General features: G+C 37.5%; 1 protein-coding gene across 1 annotated transcript; it reads right to left on the bottom strand.

The window, feature by feature from the left end:
* Positions 1 to 1,540: 1,540 nt before the first annotated feature.
* On the bottom strand, positions 1,541 to 5,511 carry LOC113161700 (C-type lectin domain family 4 member M-like). The gene is made up of 6 exons (XM_026359483.1): positions 5,310 to 5,511; positions 4,379 to 4,489; positions 3,959 to 4,297; positions 2,688 to 2,827; positions 2,455 to 2,561; positions 1,541 to 2,017 (listed from the first exon to the last, which is right to left on the bottom strand). Exons 1-6 carry the CDS (start codon positions 5,458 to 5,460, stop codon positions 1,876 to 1,878), a joined length of 990 nt encoding a protein of 329 aa, XP_026215268.1. The 5' UTR covers positions 5,461 to 5,511; the 3' UTR covers positions 1,541 to 1,875.
* Between the last annotated feature and the right edge of the window lie 8,514 nt (positions 5,512 to 14,025).

Genomic DNA, 14,025 nt, shown 5'->3' with positions numbered 1-14,025 from the left:
GTGTGGAGTCCAACGAACCAGCAGTGAACAGAGGATCGAGGGGAGCTTAGAAAGAGACCGGGGCACACAGGTGAAATGAATCAGTGAGCAGGAGCGTGGAGGGGGAGGAAGTCCAAACAGAGGCAAACAGGAAGTGGCTGGAGTGGGGTGAGACCAGGTGACAAAACAAAACCAAAACTAACTGAACGGGGATGAAGGGAGGAACTGTAGCAGGTTTTTAGATTTCTGAGAACTTTAACATCTTAACAGTCTGGTTCTAAAATTACAAGTTGCTGTTCTTACAAGTCATTCTATACTGAACAGGAAACAGACATCTAGTGAGATAAATTCCTGTACGCTGACCACTTTTTCCTGTTTATGTTGACGCTATATAAAAGTACCTTCCTCTTTTGCTGTAAAGTGTGTTATAAAATGTAATATGTGAGGCAAATAAATAATCACGTAAATAAGTCATAAATCATAAAGGATTGGACAGAATAGAAACTACATACAACTACAGTACACATCAAGAAAATAAAAATTGGACATTTTTAATAGATTAAATTTACTTTCTGTAGACATCTTGATAGAGAATGTTCACAGATGAACATAAAAGGACATATCAATGTAAATAATAGACAATTAATAATGGAACAATTATTAGAAAATTATCTTTTTATGCATATGACAAAGTCACTAAGTGGAAGTATTTGTAAATAATAGTCTGAGGCAGCAGCAAAAAAGAAGATGGAAGAGTTTGACGACCTCACTGCTGCAGCCCACCATGAGGTCACTGAGGTCTGGACCTTGGTCATTTAGGCTGACATTTTGCATTATATTATTGAAACTTGGCTCCACCGCTTGATAGCCACAGTGAAGTGAGTCTCCTTCAGAATCACAGTGCAGGCACATTAACACAGTTTTTATTTTACTTTCTGAATTGCTTACTAAAAAATCAACCACAACAACGAGGAAGCTGTCGCACACAGATTAGCAGCATCTATAGTGGAACAGTTGTGTGTATTGAGGATCCAACAGCATCAAAGCTGTCACTACATTATTATTATCAGAAAGGTTTTAGTTTTGCTGCTTAAATGCACCAATATTACCAACACTAGTACTAGCACCAAAACAAAACTAAATAAAATATAAAGCAACCTAAGATGGAGCAACATAATATAAAACAAATTATTGTACCTAGTTTGAATGTACAGAAACTGTGGATAAGAGATGGTCAGTAAATAGATTGAAGTAGAACAACTCTGAAGTTCATGACGTTACCTAAACATTTCAGAATTAATTAATCAACTTTGGTTTCAGATGCAGATAGTGAAAACACAATTTAATGAATGCTGATTTATTGAAGAAGCTGTCAGTACGTAAAGTGTTAAAATGAGTTCCACCTTTATGAGCTGCTACAGAACATTACTGATGTTAATGCATCAGTATTTATTATTCAGTAATATATAATTTCATATTGGTTTTACTCTTTTGTAATGATGTTGTATTTTGAACTTTTGAAATGTACCCAGCCACAACAGATAAGTTTTGAAGGTTTATTTTAAAAGCAAGCAAAGTTGTTACAAAAGCAAGCAGAATGTAAAAAAAAAAAACTTACTTCCTGCAGTAGCTTGATTTTCAGTATTATCTCATATCAAGGATTCCAAGATTTCCACGGATGCTGTATGTAGATTATTGTCAGGTCACAGGGTCAGAATGTTTTGAGTCTTAGACCACAACAAAAATACACATTAGTCTTCATCGTTTTCTCTTTCAAAGCATTGTACCAAACCCCTACATATTCATATATGAGCCACTGTCTTTATACAGCAGCTTCTACTAACTAGCTAAACCTGAGAAATGACTTTTCTATCACTGTCTGATGAGTTTGGATTATTATTTGAGACGTGATTCACAGATCCAGTGTTTCTGTATTTCACATGGTGCATCATTCCAGCTGTTTTGAGACTCATAATTGTAGATTTCTGCACAGTCTTCAGTTCCTTTTGCATCATTTGGCTCTGATGTTCCCCAGAACCTGAAAGCCAAACGCAAAACAAAACAAATAAACATTGTCTTACATAAAGTATATAAATCACAGTGATAATGACAAAATCATACTTTAGACACAAATGACTGCTGTCACCAACAACATCTGGAATAATTTCATGCTGACATGACTTCACACATTAACACTGAACAAAACAGGATCAGGTTTCACACTGATCATATGTTCCAATGATGAGTCAGAGAAAGAGGGAGTGACACGGCCTTTTCCAATTGATCATATCTACATATACATTAACTATTTACTCACATCCATAGTGGGTTGGATTGTTTGTCCAAGACTGTTCATATATGAAATGTTGTCTTATTTACACTAACATAGATCTTACAGATCCCATAATTGTCTAAAGTGAAAATTAGCTGCCCACAGTACACCATGTTAATAGACTAGTTAAGTAAAGTGTGAACCTTGTGGCAGTCAGCACAGGAGTCCCATCCACCCATCTCCATGTCCCCTCTACCTCTCTGTCATTTAGTCCAATCCACATGTGCTTTCTCCAGCTTCGAATGAAGTCCTTGTTGACAGAAGGAAACAAAAAGTCACAAGATGAGAGTAAACTGAACATTTTCATGCTATACTCCACCTCTGTGGCAACATTTATTGTAATATTTTACTTTTTCCTCTCAATATAGACACATACCTGCTCTTTAGCACTGTTGATAATCACCAGGTCTGCCCCTCTCTGTTGGCAGTCATTTCTGCTTTCTTGCCAGGATTTCATCAGTGAAGAAAAATAATAGAAATTACCATTGAAATGCCTCCAAACCTCTGAATACAGAACTGTTTCAAAGGAAAAAAAAAGCAGCATGTTATTAACAATCACATAGGATTAGTTTTTCATAAATCAAGTTTAGTCACAGTTACAAAAACTGATTCAGACATGCATTTCTTAAACTACAAAAATATGTTCAGTTTACTCAACACTCAAATCTTTCTCTTTCATCTTACATCACTGACATGTACATCATTGGTCTAAATAACCTCTCCTTTATATACAAAGGCTTGTACCACAGACTTTTTAAATTAAAGAATAAGATATCTATTCCTGTACTTATGATACAGCTGGGAGAACTACTAGAGGTAGAGGTGTCCAAAGCAAGCAGTGCATGGACCAGAGGGAGCTGCAATCATCTTTTAAAAAGTTGTGATGTGTGCCTACTTGACTTCTGTCTCAAGGCAACATTAGCTGCCACTAACTAGCACAATGCACCTCGGCCTCTCACTGAACTGTCAGAGGCTCCAACAGTCGACAGCTTCAGGCCAAGAGTAAACGTCTCCAATCTTATTCTACAGGCAAGTGCAGCTAAAAAAATGTTCCCATAAAACTACATTTCTATACATTTTTTATTTTTGTTTGTGTATTTTTGATTATGTTTTCTAAAAATCATAATGAGAATATGATAACAACGAATGTAAAAGCCTACTTGCAAATATGTTATTACCTAACATTTTAGTTAAATGTTTCTGATAACATAATATTGCATATTTTATCTTTTCACACAAGCAGAATAATTAAGGAAATATCAGACCAACAGAGGTAGTAGAGATAAAGAAAGCACTAAGTGTAATAATTTAATAGTAACTGAGTTTATATGTTTTTTCTAGATTTGCAGATATTTTTTATTTTATTAATATGTGTTTTCATTTTGTGTAGACTGTACAAAAGTTATTGGTGTGGGAAGAGCGACTGAACCTCTCTTGAGATCCTTGCACTGACTACAAATACAACTTTAACAACCTTTCCCTAATATCTTAATACAATATGTGCTGAAACTTGAATTTTAACTCCTGGGTAAAAGCTTAAACCTAGTCATATCAAGTCTAAAAAAAGTCCTAACAATCAGTAACCCTGTAAACAGACATGTCAGAAAGTGACTTTGAGTAATGAAGTTGGCAACATAAAAAAAATACCTTGAGGATTGTTTTGTTCATCGATTCTCTTTTCAAGTATTTTTTGGAGCTGATCTCGATCTTTAGTCAGGATACTATAACTGGTCTGTAGCTGGTCATTTTCTTTGGTCAGGTTCTTGAAACTGGTCTGTAACTGGTCATTTTCTTTGGTCAGGTTCTTGAAACTGGTCTGTAGCTGGTCATTTTCTTTGGTCAGGTTCCTGAAACTGGTCTGTAACTGGTCATTTTCTTTGGTCAGGTTCCTGAAACTGGTCTGTAACTGGTCATTTTCTTTGGTCAGGTTCTTGTGACTGGTTTGTAGTTGGACCATCTCCATCTCCAACTCTGTCCTGTCTTTGTCTGTGTTTGGTACATAAAGAACAATTACTGTTGACCAGCATCACCCACTGATGTTTATCAAGATGTAAACAAAGTGCTTACGTAAGAAACCAAGAGTTATGAGTCCAACAAGGAGGAGAAGGCACAGCAGACCCAGAATCACTGCAGCAGCTCTGCAGGAACTCGTCTTCACTGTTTTACTTCTTGCAACATCTGAAATTAGAAGACATTTAACATTTAATTAAGTCTATTTTCCCACACAAAAATGTAATTCAAATTAGCATATTTATCTGACACCAATCTATCATAGTTCTGCTCAGCTGTGTCTGCTGCTACCACAGAATCCATGATCCTGCTGCTGTGCATTACTTGATCTGAGCGCCTCTGTGTTTTCATTTATGGTTCGCAAATGTCATTAGCAAAACCATTTTTGGGAGGGTTTGTTTGCACACAAACCTGCCTTTCACTATAATCTATACATAAATTCCTTCATTTGGATTGGCCTAGTCAAAGCCCAGACCTCAATCTAATGGAAATGCTGTGGAATGACCTCAAGAGCTGTTCAAACCAGAACCCCCTATCAACCCTATAGACTATCTCTGAGGTGAGGCAATTCTCTAAAGAGGAATGGTGCCAAAGTTTTTCCTGGACATTGTGCAGGACTGATCCACAGCTACAGGAAACATTTGCTTGAGGTCATTGCTGTTCAACCTGTTATTAAAACACTGTTTAATGGTTGTGTTCAATAAAGACATGTGAGCACATTTATGACCAAGTAGTGCAGAAAACCAGGAAACTGAAGATAGTTGAATTACTTTCTTTGTTACTGTGTCTGCAGAAGTTTTAAAAACACATTTTTGTATTAGTGGACATGCACAAGAAAACCAAACTCTAATCCTTCTGTTCCTCACAGAAGATAAATAATAATCCATCACACAAAAAGTAGTTTTAGTATAAAAAATGTCCACGTTTGCATGAACCAACAGTCTTATTACAGTGTTTCTATTTGAGCCTGTTTGCATGTGAATCTTACCTGAGAGTGCAGGTCCAACTCTGTTCTGCTCCACAGCACAACATGCATCTTTATTTTCATAAATATTTGTAGATCTGTTCATCTCCCTTTTCCACTTGCTGTGACCACCTGATGGTTCCTCAACATTGGCATAAATATCAGTTGCATCCATGATGTTGATGTTTAGCTGTACTGTCAGATCAGTTCTCTCTTGCTCTTTCTGTCTGACCCTCTGTGGGTTCTCATAAAGAAGAAAGCAAAATACTCACACATGACTGTTAACAGGAAACTGGGGGTTGGGATGAAGATGAGATCACTGCCAACCTTTGTGTTGGTTAAAGCACAAGGTTGTTCTAAATATACTGTATTGACATTATGTGTTTATTATATGACAACAAATGTCCTGTAAGGAAGGAGGCTACTTATTATTAAGCCAAACCAATAACTCTATTAGAGTGTAGCCTGTATTATCCAGTGGACCCCCACTGGCTGTGGCCACAGAGAGTGGGTTCACCCTCAGCTGTGGCTGCTGAGCAGCAAGTATCACTGTAACTCAGAGAGATGGATATAATTTGTTAATGGATATAGCTGCTGAGGATGATAAAAAAACTATAGCTGCAATTACAGCTGATTGTCCACATTAGCTTAATATAGTTTAAATCTATATGAATCACTCTGTAGAGCTGTAGCCAGAGAGGTGGTGTACAGTAACCTGTACAGTACATCACCTTTCATCTAGGTACACTAGGGATTTGTTACAAAACGGACAGACGGGGACCAAGCAGGTAAGAACAAAAGGAGGTTTATTAACGAAAAAGGGCAGGGGACACAAGGAACTAACAAACGCCAACAAAGAAACAACTGAAAAGAACACGGTGGACATAAACAAAGTGACAAACAAAAGCGCTGCCGTGACGCAGGCAAAAGACAAACTAATAAACCGAGCAGAGGACTGAGGGGAGCTTATAAAACAGAGGGATGACCAGGAGAACTGAATGAGTCAATTAGTCCGGTGAGTGAGAGTGGAGAGTAGAGGAAGTCCATATATGGGCGTGTGGCAGGAGAGCGAGACAGAACAAAAACAAAACGAAACCCACAGACCAGGGCAGAGGGAGGAACTGTAACAGGATCAGCTCCAGCATCCCAGTGGACGACAGTGTACATTCACTGTAGCTGCAGGTGATCTGCCACTCCAGTAGTGTTTAACCATCATGAGCAGTTTAATCAGCCAGTGATAAGTCCAGTTAACTGACTGTATCCGTCTTGCTACAGTGCTGTTATATGTCCAGTCACGTTAGTTAATACACTGTTATGGTAAAGTATACTGCAAGACTACAGGAGAAATACTGGCTTCCAAAAGCAAATTTTACAATTTGGAAAGTGCTTTCAAACTCTGTTGAGTGTAGCAAAGCACACTCACACAAGTGCGCCTCCCAGTGTTGTAATTAAGAATACTGATGTAAAAAGTTCTGGGTCAGCAGAGTTATGGAAGGAGGCTGCCCTGCAGTTAGTTTTGGCTCAATCAGCCTTTTTTACCTTTAAATTTGGATTTGAAATAGTGACAAGTTTATTTTATGGATCATTTAAGTATTTTTTTTGCAAGATACATTTCTACTATGTAATAGGAGGATTTTTCATTGTCTCTAGAGAAGTTAAGTAAAGCATTCTCTAAAAATATGAATAAATCAGTGAGTAATTTCTTAATTTGAGGAGGATGCACAGTTGATTTTTATTGAATAGAAGTGTTTTAAAAATACACTTAAACTAACGACGCAACCAAGTAAAAAAGTAAGGGCTAAGTAAAGGCAGAACTTAGGGGGAAAAAGCTATATGGGAACACATGTTTTTTGTTGTAAATTGTTGCATATGATCTGCTTGTATCTCAATTTTGTCTTTTATATTATATTTGCATTATTTGATTAGTCCAGTACTTTGGAAATGCAAGGTGTGCAATGTAGTTTTTCCCTATAGGTCCATGTTGTGGTGAAAAAAGGATACAAAACAAGATTTTTATGTATGTGTACGTTAAGGCCTGCTCTCATTTAAATACTAGCTAAGAGTTCCAAAGGCTGTGCTGTTCATCCTTTAAGGCTGTTTCCACCAGAGATCACTGTAGTTGTAAAAAAAGGAAATTTACACTTTCTGTAAGTATTTTCTCTGCCACCTGGCAGCACAGTCTGAGCCAAGGTGGAAGTGTTTGGGTCCAACCAGTAGCTGCAACCAAATCTTATTTATAATCAGCTGTACAGTGGTTTATTCTGAACAGGTCTTTAATGTGCCACTATCTTTCTACGGTAGCTTTAATACTTTAGTACTAGGCTTTTTTCACAGATCCAGTATTTACCAACGTTGCATGGTACATCATTCCAGCTGTTTTGTGAATCATTATTTCTTATTTCTGCACAGTCTTCATCTTCTTCGTTGTTTGGCTCTGACTCTGCCCAAAACCTGAAACCGAAAAGCAAAATAAAACAATTAATATATAAGTAAAGTCTGTTTAACAAATATGCATACTGCAATTGCCTTTTATTCATCTGGTATAACCGCACTCCATCATCGCTGTAGATCATTTGTTTAATGACAAGATAGAGAGAAAGGTAGAGAGACAGGGCTCTAATATCTAAATATACGTATTGTTGCATCTCATACAAAACTTTCTCAATTATTAACTCTCAGGACATTGACATGAGCGGTATTTCACTAAAGTAGAATTAAGAAATCCAGGATAACTGAAAAAAGCCCAACTTGACCTAGTTTTATCAACACCTTAATCCGTTGCAAGTTTGCTAAGCTGGGATAAGAAGGTGCAACTAAACCAAGCCAGGTATAGATAGCTAAAAAAACAAAACAGGAGTATTTACTCAGATCTGCCTTGTAAGTCTTACTGTGTACTGCAGAAAATGTGTGCTGTGCAGGTAAAGGAGAGGTCAATCTGTGTTTTCTTTTTAGTATTTAAAAAGAGGAGCTCCCAATTAAAGTGTGTATGTGACTGCTACAGCATAAGTAATAATATGGTTCTGACAGTGTCCAATAGATGTCACACTTATGTGAATGCGGCCTTAGATAAAAAGAAGTTCAAAGCCTGCAGGCAGTGAAATAATTGGGTATAGTGGGGGGTTTAATTGGGGATTTCCTGGAACAAATTTTAAAATAAAAAATTTTACTCTGCCATGGGAGGGAGTACCGAGCAACAAAAGCTTTTCAACACACTTTGCTGCCTCTTTGTCTGATATTTATGAAGAACTTCTGCAACATTTTTGACACTATTAAGAAGAAAAACTAAATTTTCTGAAGGATAAGGAAAACCATCATTGTTAAATAGATATGTATCAATTACAGGATTGCAAAAATTAAATGTAATATTCTCATGCAGCACACTGCTCACCAACTGAGCAACAGCTTCATATGAAGACATACTGTATGAAGAAGTGAAACATACATGTAAAAAGTAATAAGCATCTGCTATAATTAAACAGAGAAGAGAAAAAGCCTGTGAGATATTAGTGGACTGACTGAATGCAGAAGTAGTCCACAAATTAACTACTGAAACTGTGAAGGAAGAATACGTAGCTCAGTTAATAATAAAATACTATGACAGGGATGTGTTTGTCTTACCATGACTGTGTGTGTGGATCAGCACAAACCTCTGCATATCTGCCACAGACAAATAAGACAAATTTACCATCTGGACTAAAATCAAAACTGAAAAAGCACAAATACAATTTAAATCATGTCCCCACAAATAGCTGTAACATAGCTTGACCATTACCAGGATCAAGGAGGACACAACAAGCTACGACTGGTTAAAAAACTATTTTATTTTAATAAACTATGATGTGGTGAAGGAGGTGTGAGAACTTGCATGGCATGTGGCTAAGGGCAGGTGGGTTCAGGGTCTATAACAGACTGAATAGTTAGTTGTCTTTGTCCCCTTCTTGACAACAAAAAAGGAGAAAGACTGAACATAACATGTAAACATTCACAGTACAGGGTGGAAAAAGTAAAATGTTTCAATAAAAACATATGTTTGTGTAGCATTATTTTAAGCAGACTGTGTTTTTCTATTGTTGTGACTTAGATGAAGATCAGAGCACATTTTATGACAAATTAATACAGAAAACCATGAAATTCCACAAAGTTTTTCTTGCCACTGTAAATGGTAAATGGTCTGCACTTATATAGTCCTTTTCTACCTAACTGGTAGTCAAAGTGTTTTTACACTGTGTCTCATTCACCCATTCGCGCACACATACAGATGGCAGACCAGTGGCAAGTTGGGGTTCAGTATCTTGCCCAAAGACACTTTGGCATGCGACAAGGGGAGCCAGGAATCCAACCACAATATACGGCAAAAAAAAGATTAAAAAAAAAAAAAAAAAAAAAGGTGCAAGGATGGCGAAAAATGAAGGACAGAAAAAGTAGTAAGAAAAAAAGACACTGTTAAAAAGGTGTTAATAAGGAGAGAGGAGTTGAAATAAAAGAGACAAACCAGTTATAAACAAGTTTTCAGTTTTATTTGTATAGCGCCAATTTACAACAGAAGTTATCTCAAGGCACTTTACAGTGTAAGGTTTAAGACCTTACAGAAAATATTTATACAAAAAATGATAAAGAAAACCCAACAATCCCATTTGAGCAAGCTTTAAGCAACAGTGGAGAGGAAAAACTCCCTTTAGAGAAAGAAACCTCCAGCAGAACCAGGCTCATAGTGGGCGGCCATCTACCTCGACCGGTTGGGGTGAGTGGAAAGAGAAGAGAGGAAAGAACAGCAGGCAATACGGACAATAACAAGCAGCAAGAACATTGCACAGGTCAACTGGATTCTGGAGATGTACAGCTCCAGGCTGAGGATACCTGCAGAAAAGTACAGAGAGAGGGAGACAGAGAGGAGGAAACACAACTACAGGAGGGAGAAGACACAAAGTTAATGACATGCAATGGTGGACTTTGCATTGATATAGGAGAAAGGAGAGAGGAGAGTAGCTCAGTTTATCAATAGAGTTCCCCCAGCAGACTAAGCTATATCAGCATAACTAAGAGATGGTTTAGAGTCACCTGATACATCTCTAACTATAAGCTTTATAAAAAAGGAAAGTTTTAAGTCTAGTCCTAAATGTAGAGAGGGTGTCTGCCTCCTGAACCCGAACTGGGAGCTGGTTCCACAGGAGAGGAGCTTGATAGCTCAAGGCTCTGCCTCCCATTCTACATTTGGAAACTCTAGGAACCACAAGAAAACCTGCAGTCTGAGAACGGAGAGTTCTGCTTGGAAAATATGGAACTGGGAGGTCTTTAACCTCTTAGGACCTGGCGTACACATACGTATACAACACATTTTGGGCTCTTGTGTGCAAGCTGATCGCAACTGTTACACAGCCTTTCACAAATAGGTGTGTAAAGAAAAGGGCATTGATAGTTCTTAATGCAAAATGTTGTTATATGTGTGTTATGTGTTGATAAAAAAATGTGTTATAATTAGGTTAAAATGTAAGCATATGATGTCTTTTCTGAAAATGTTTGTGAAAAGATGATGCTTAGTTTTTCTACTTACCGAGTTCCAATAAGCCCAAATAGCAAAAAGAATTTAAAAATGCATATCAAATTAGAGCTCGGGTCTTATGAGGTTAAGATAAGATGGCGCCTGATTATTAAGGGATTTACAAGTGAGGAGAAGAATTTTAAATTAAATTTTGGATTTTACAGGGAGCCAATCAAGAGAAGCTAGGAGGAGAAATATGATCTCTTTTGCTAATTCCAGTCAGAACTCTGGCTGCAGCATTTTGGATTAACTGGAGGCTTTTTTAAGGAGTTATTGGGACAAACTATTAATAATGAATTACAATAGTCCAGTCAACAAATGCATGGACTAGTTTTTCAGCATCACTTTGGGACAGTTCTAAAAATGTATTTTATGTATGAAGTGAAGGAGATATCCTGGTCAAAGATAACTCCAAGATTTCTTACAGTATTTCTTGAGGACAATACTAAGTCATTAAGGGTGAGAACGTGATTAGACATAGTGTCTCTGAGATTTTTAGGCCCAAACAGTATAACCTCTGTCTTGTCTGGATTTAGGAGAAGGAAAGTGGAGGACATCCAGGTCTTTATGTCTTTTAAGCATGCTTGAAGTTTGACTAATTGATTAGTTTCTTCTGGTTTCATAGATAAGTATAGCTGGGTATCATCTGCATTATAATGGACTTTTACAGTGGCAAGAAAAAGTTTGTGAACCCTTTGGGATTACATGGTGTTTTGCATGAATTGGTCATAAAATGTGCTCTGATCTTCATCTAACTCACAACAATACAAAAACACAGTCTGCTGAAAATAATACTACACAAAAATTATATGTTTTCAGGTTTGGGTGGAAAAAAGGTGCAGGGTGGAAAAAGTATGTGAACCTTTGGACTTAATAACTGGTTGACCCTTCTTTGGCAGCAATAACCTCAACCAAACATTTCCTGTAGTTGCAGATCAGACCTCCCATATTCTTGGGATGTCTGGTTTGAATGGCTCTCTTACTTTTTCTTGCCAATGTATAGTGTATTTCCTAATAATATTGCCATGCTGCTCTTTCATCTATCCCCCAGAGGATCAGGCCCAATAACTTCACCTGGATAACTAAGAATTTTCATTCTTCTCTCTCTGAGTGTCTCCCTGGACCCTTTGTTTTTTCTTTGTGGGGAAGAAGGACGGAGGGTTGAGACCCTGTATTGACTTTTGTGGACCAGATAACCGTCAAGAATCAATACCCACTAGCACTCATCTCCTCTGCTTTGGAACTGGACCAGGGAGCAACTATCTTCACAAAACTAGATCTGCACAACGCCTATCATCTGGTTAGGATCAGAGAAGGTGATGAGTGGAAGACCTTAAACACTCTAGCCTACGACTACCTAGTCATGCCTTTTGGACCTGGTCAATGATGTATTAGGAAAGATGATCAACCGATTCATCTTTTTGTACTTAGACAAACCTTGGCGTTGTCAGGATGGTCTGATCCACCCAACCCTATGTCCCCTCTGTCTGTGTCTCATTCAGCTCAATCCAGGTGCGCTTTTTCCATCCTTGTATGAAGTCTGTGTTAACAGACAGAAACAGAGTCATCAACATTGAAGAAAAAGTTCCACGTCTGTGGAATTATTAATGAAGTGTTGTTCTCTCTTGACACACACCTGCTCTTCACTGCTGTTGATAATAACCAGGTCTGTACCTTTCTGCCGGCAGTCATTTCTGCTTTCTTGCCAGGATTTCTCACTTGAATACATGTAATAGAAGCTACCACTGAAATACTGTAGACCTGTTTCAAAGAAAAATAAAATTGCAACAATCACGCTATCAATCACATGGGCACATGTTACAAACACCAGTTTTAATTATTTTAGCTGTTTTCTGAAATATGTTTAGACTTTCAGTTTGATAATAAAGTTGCTGAAATAGATTGAACTGACTTCTCAGACAAAGCAGTTGAGACTAAGGCAGAATTAAATGTTTAAACCGTACATTCAGATTTTTTCTTATGTGCAATAGAGACACATTGTGCCAAAATTAAAGTTGTAAAAACTCAAACCTAGTTAAAACAAGATCTATGTCCAGTGAAGTTCCAGTGACTTCTGAATCTGCAAACAGATCACTTCTTTGAATGATTAACATAGATCACCAAGAATAAAGAAATGCTTAAATAATCACCTTGAAGGTCTGTGGTGAGGTCGTCCAGTTTTTTTTTTTTTTGAGCTGGTATTTCTCTTAGGTCAGGTTATTGTAACTGGTCTGTAACTGGATCTCCATTTCTGCTTTTGAGCTACCTTTGGTGTCTGTTTTGCATGTAAAAACAGAGACTGTTAACCAGCTGAATGTCTGTGAAGATTCTTCTTGGTTATTTCAAAAATCCTTTTCAGCGGCAACTGAACTAGTTTTAAGAAGTCTTCTGGATGGAAGGTGAAATATCTTCAAGAACCTAAAGGCAAGTCCAATTCCACCAAACAGCATTTTTGGGACCTGTTAGCCAACAAATTTATAAAAAAATGTATACAGTAACCTTTAATGTTATGCTGGGAGGGACCAAGCAGGCAGGCGAGAGGAAACACAGGTGGATTGTCACAAAAAGGGTTTATTTATCCAAAAATCTGGAAGGAAATTTACACAACATATTAAAGAATTATTAGGGCCCATAAAAGAGGTCAACAAAAGAAGCCAAACTCAACAGAGTAGACTAGACAAACGTAACTTCAACTGAATAAACCGACTAACAAAAAACAACTGACTAGCAATGTGTTGTTTGTGAACATTTCGTTCAATATGAACAAATCTTTTCTATGACTTGGGAGTGATTAGTTTTCTCAGTGAGTGATTCGTTCATTTTCAGTTCATTGCAGTACCTTCTCTCGCCACATGGCAGCAGCTGCATAAACTCAGTCAGCAGGACAGGAAATAGAAATGATTAGTTCACAATTCACTCAACTGTGTGTCCGTCCTCTGGTCCTCGTTTTTTTTGTCATGTGAAAGCCAGGTATTGTGTTCAAAACGTCTAAAATTACAAATTGCTGTCCTTACAAGTGATTCTATACTGAACAGGAAACTAAGGTCTGTTGAGATAAATTCCTGTACGCTGACCACTTTTTCCTGTTTGACCTACTGCATATGTTGATACGGCATTAAAGTACCTTCCTCTTTTGCTCTAAAATGTGTTGTAAAATGTAATATGTGAGGCAAATGAATAAGCACGTAACTACAAAGCTAC

Source organism: Anabas testudineus, chromosome 1 (assembly GCF_900324465.2).
Source record: "Anabas testudineus chromosome 1, fAnaTes1.2, whole genome shotgun sequence".
NCBI classification, from domain to species: Eukaryota; Metazoa; Chordata; class Actinopteri; order Anabantiformes; family Anabantidae; genus Anabas; species Anabas testudineus.
The sequence above is the reverse complement of the archived record's forward strand: the minus strand, read 5'-3'. Positions and strand labels throughout refer to the sequence as shown.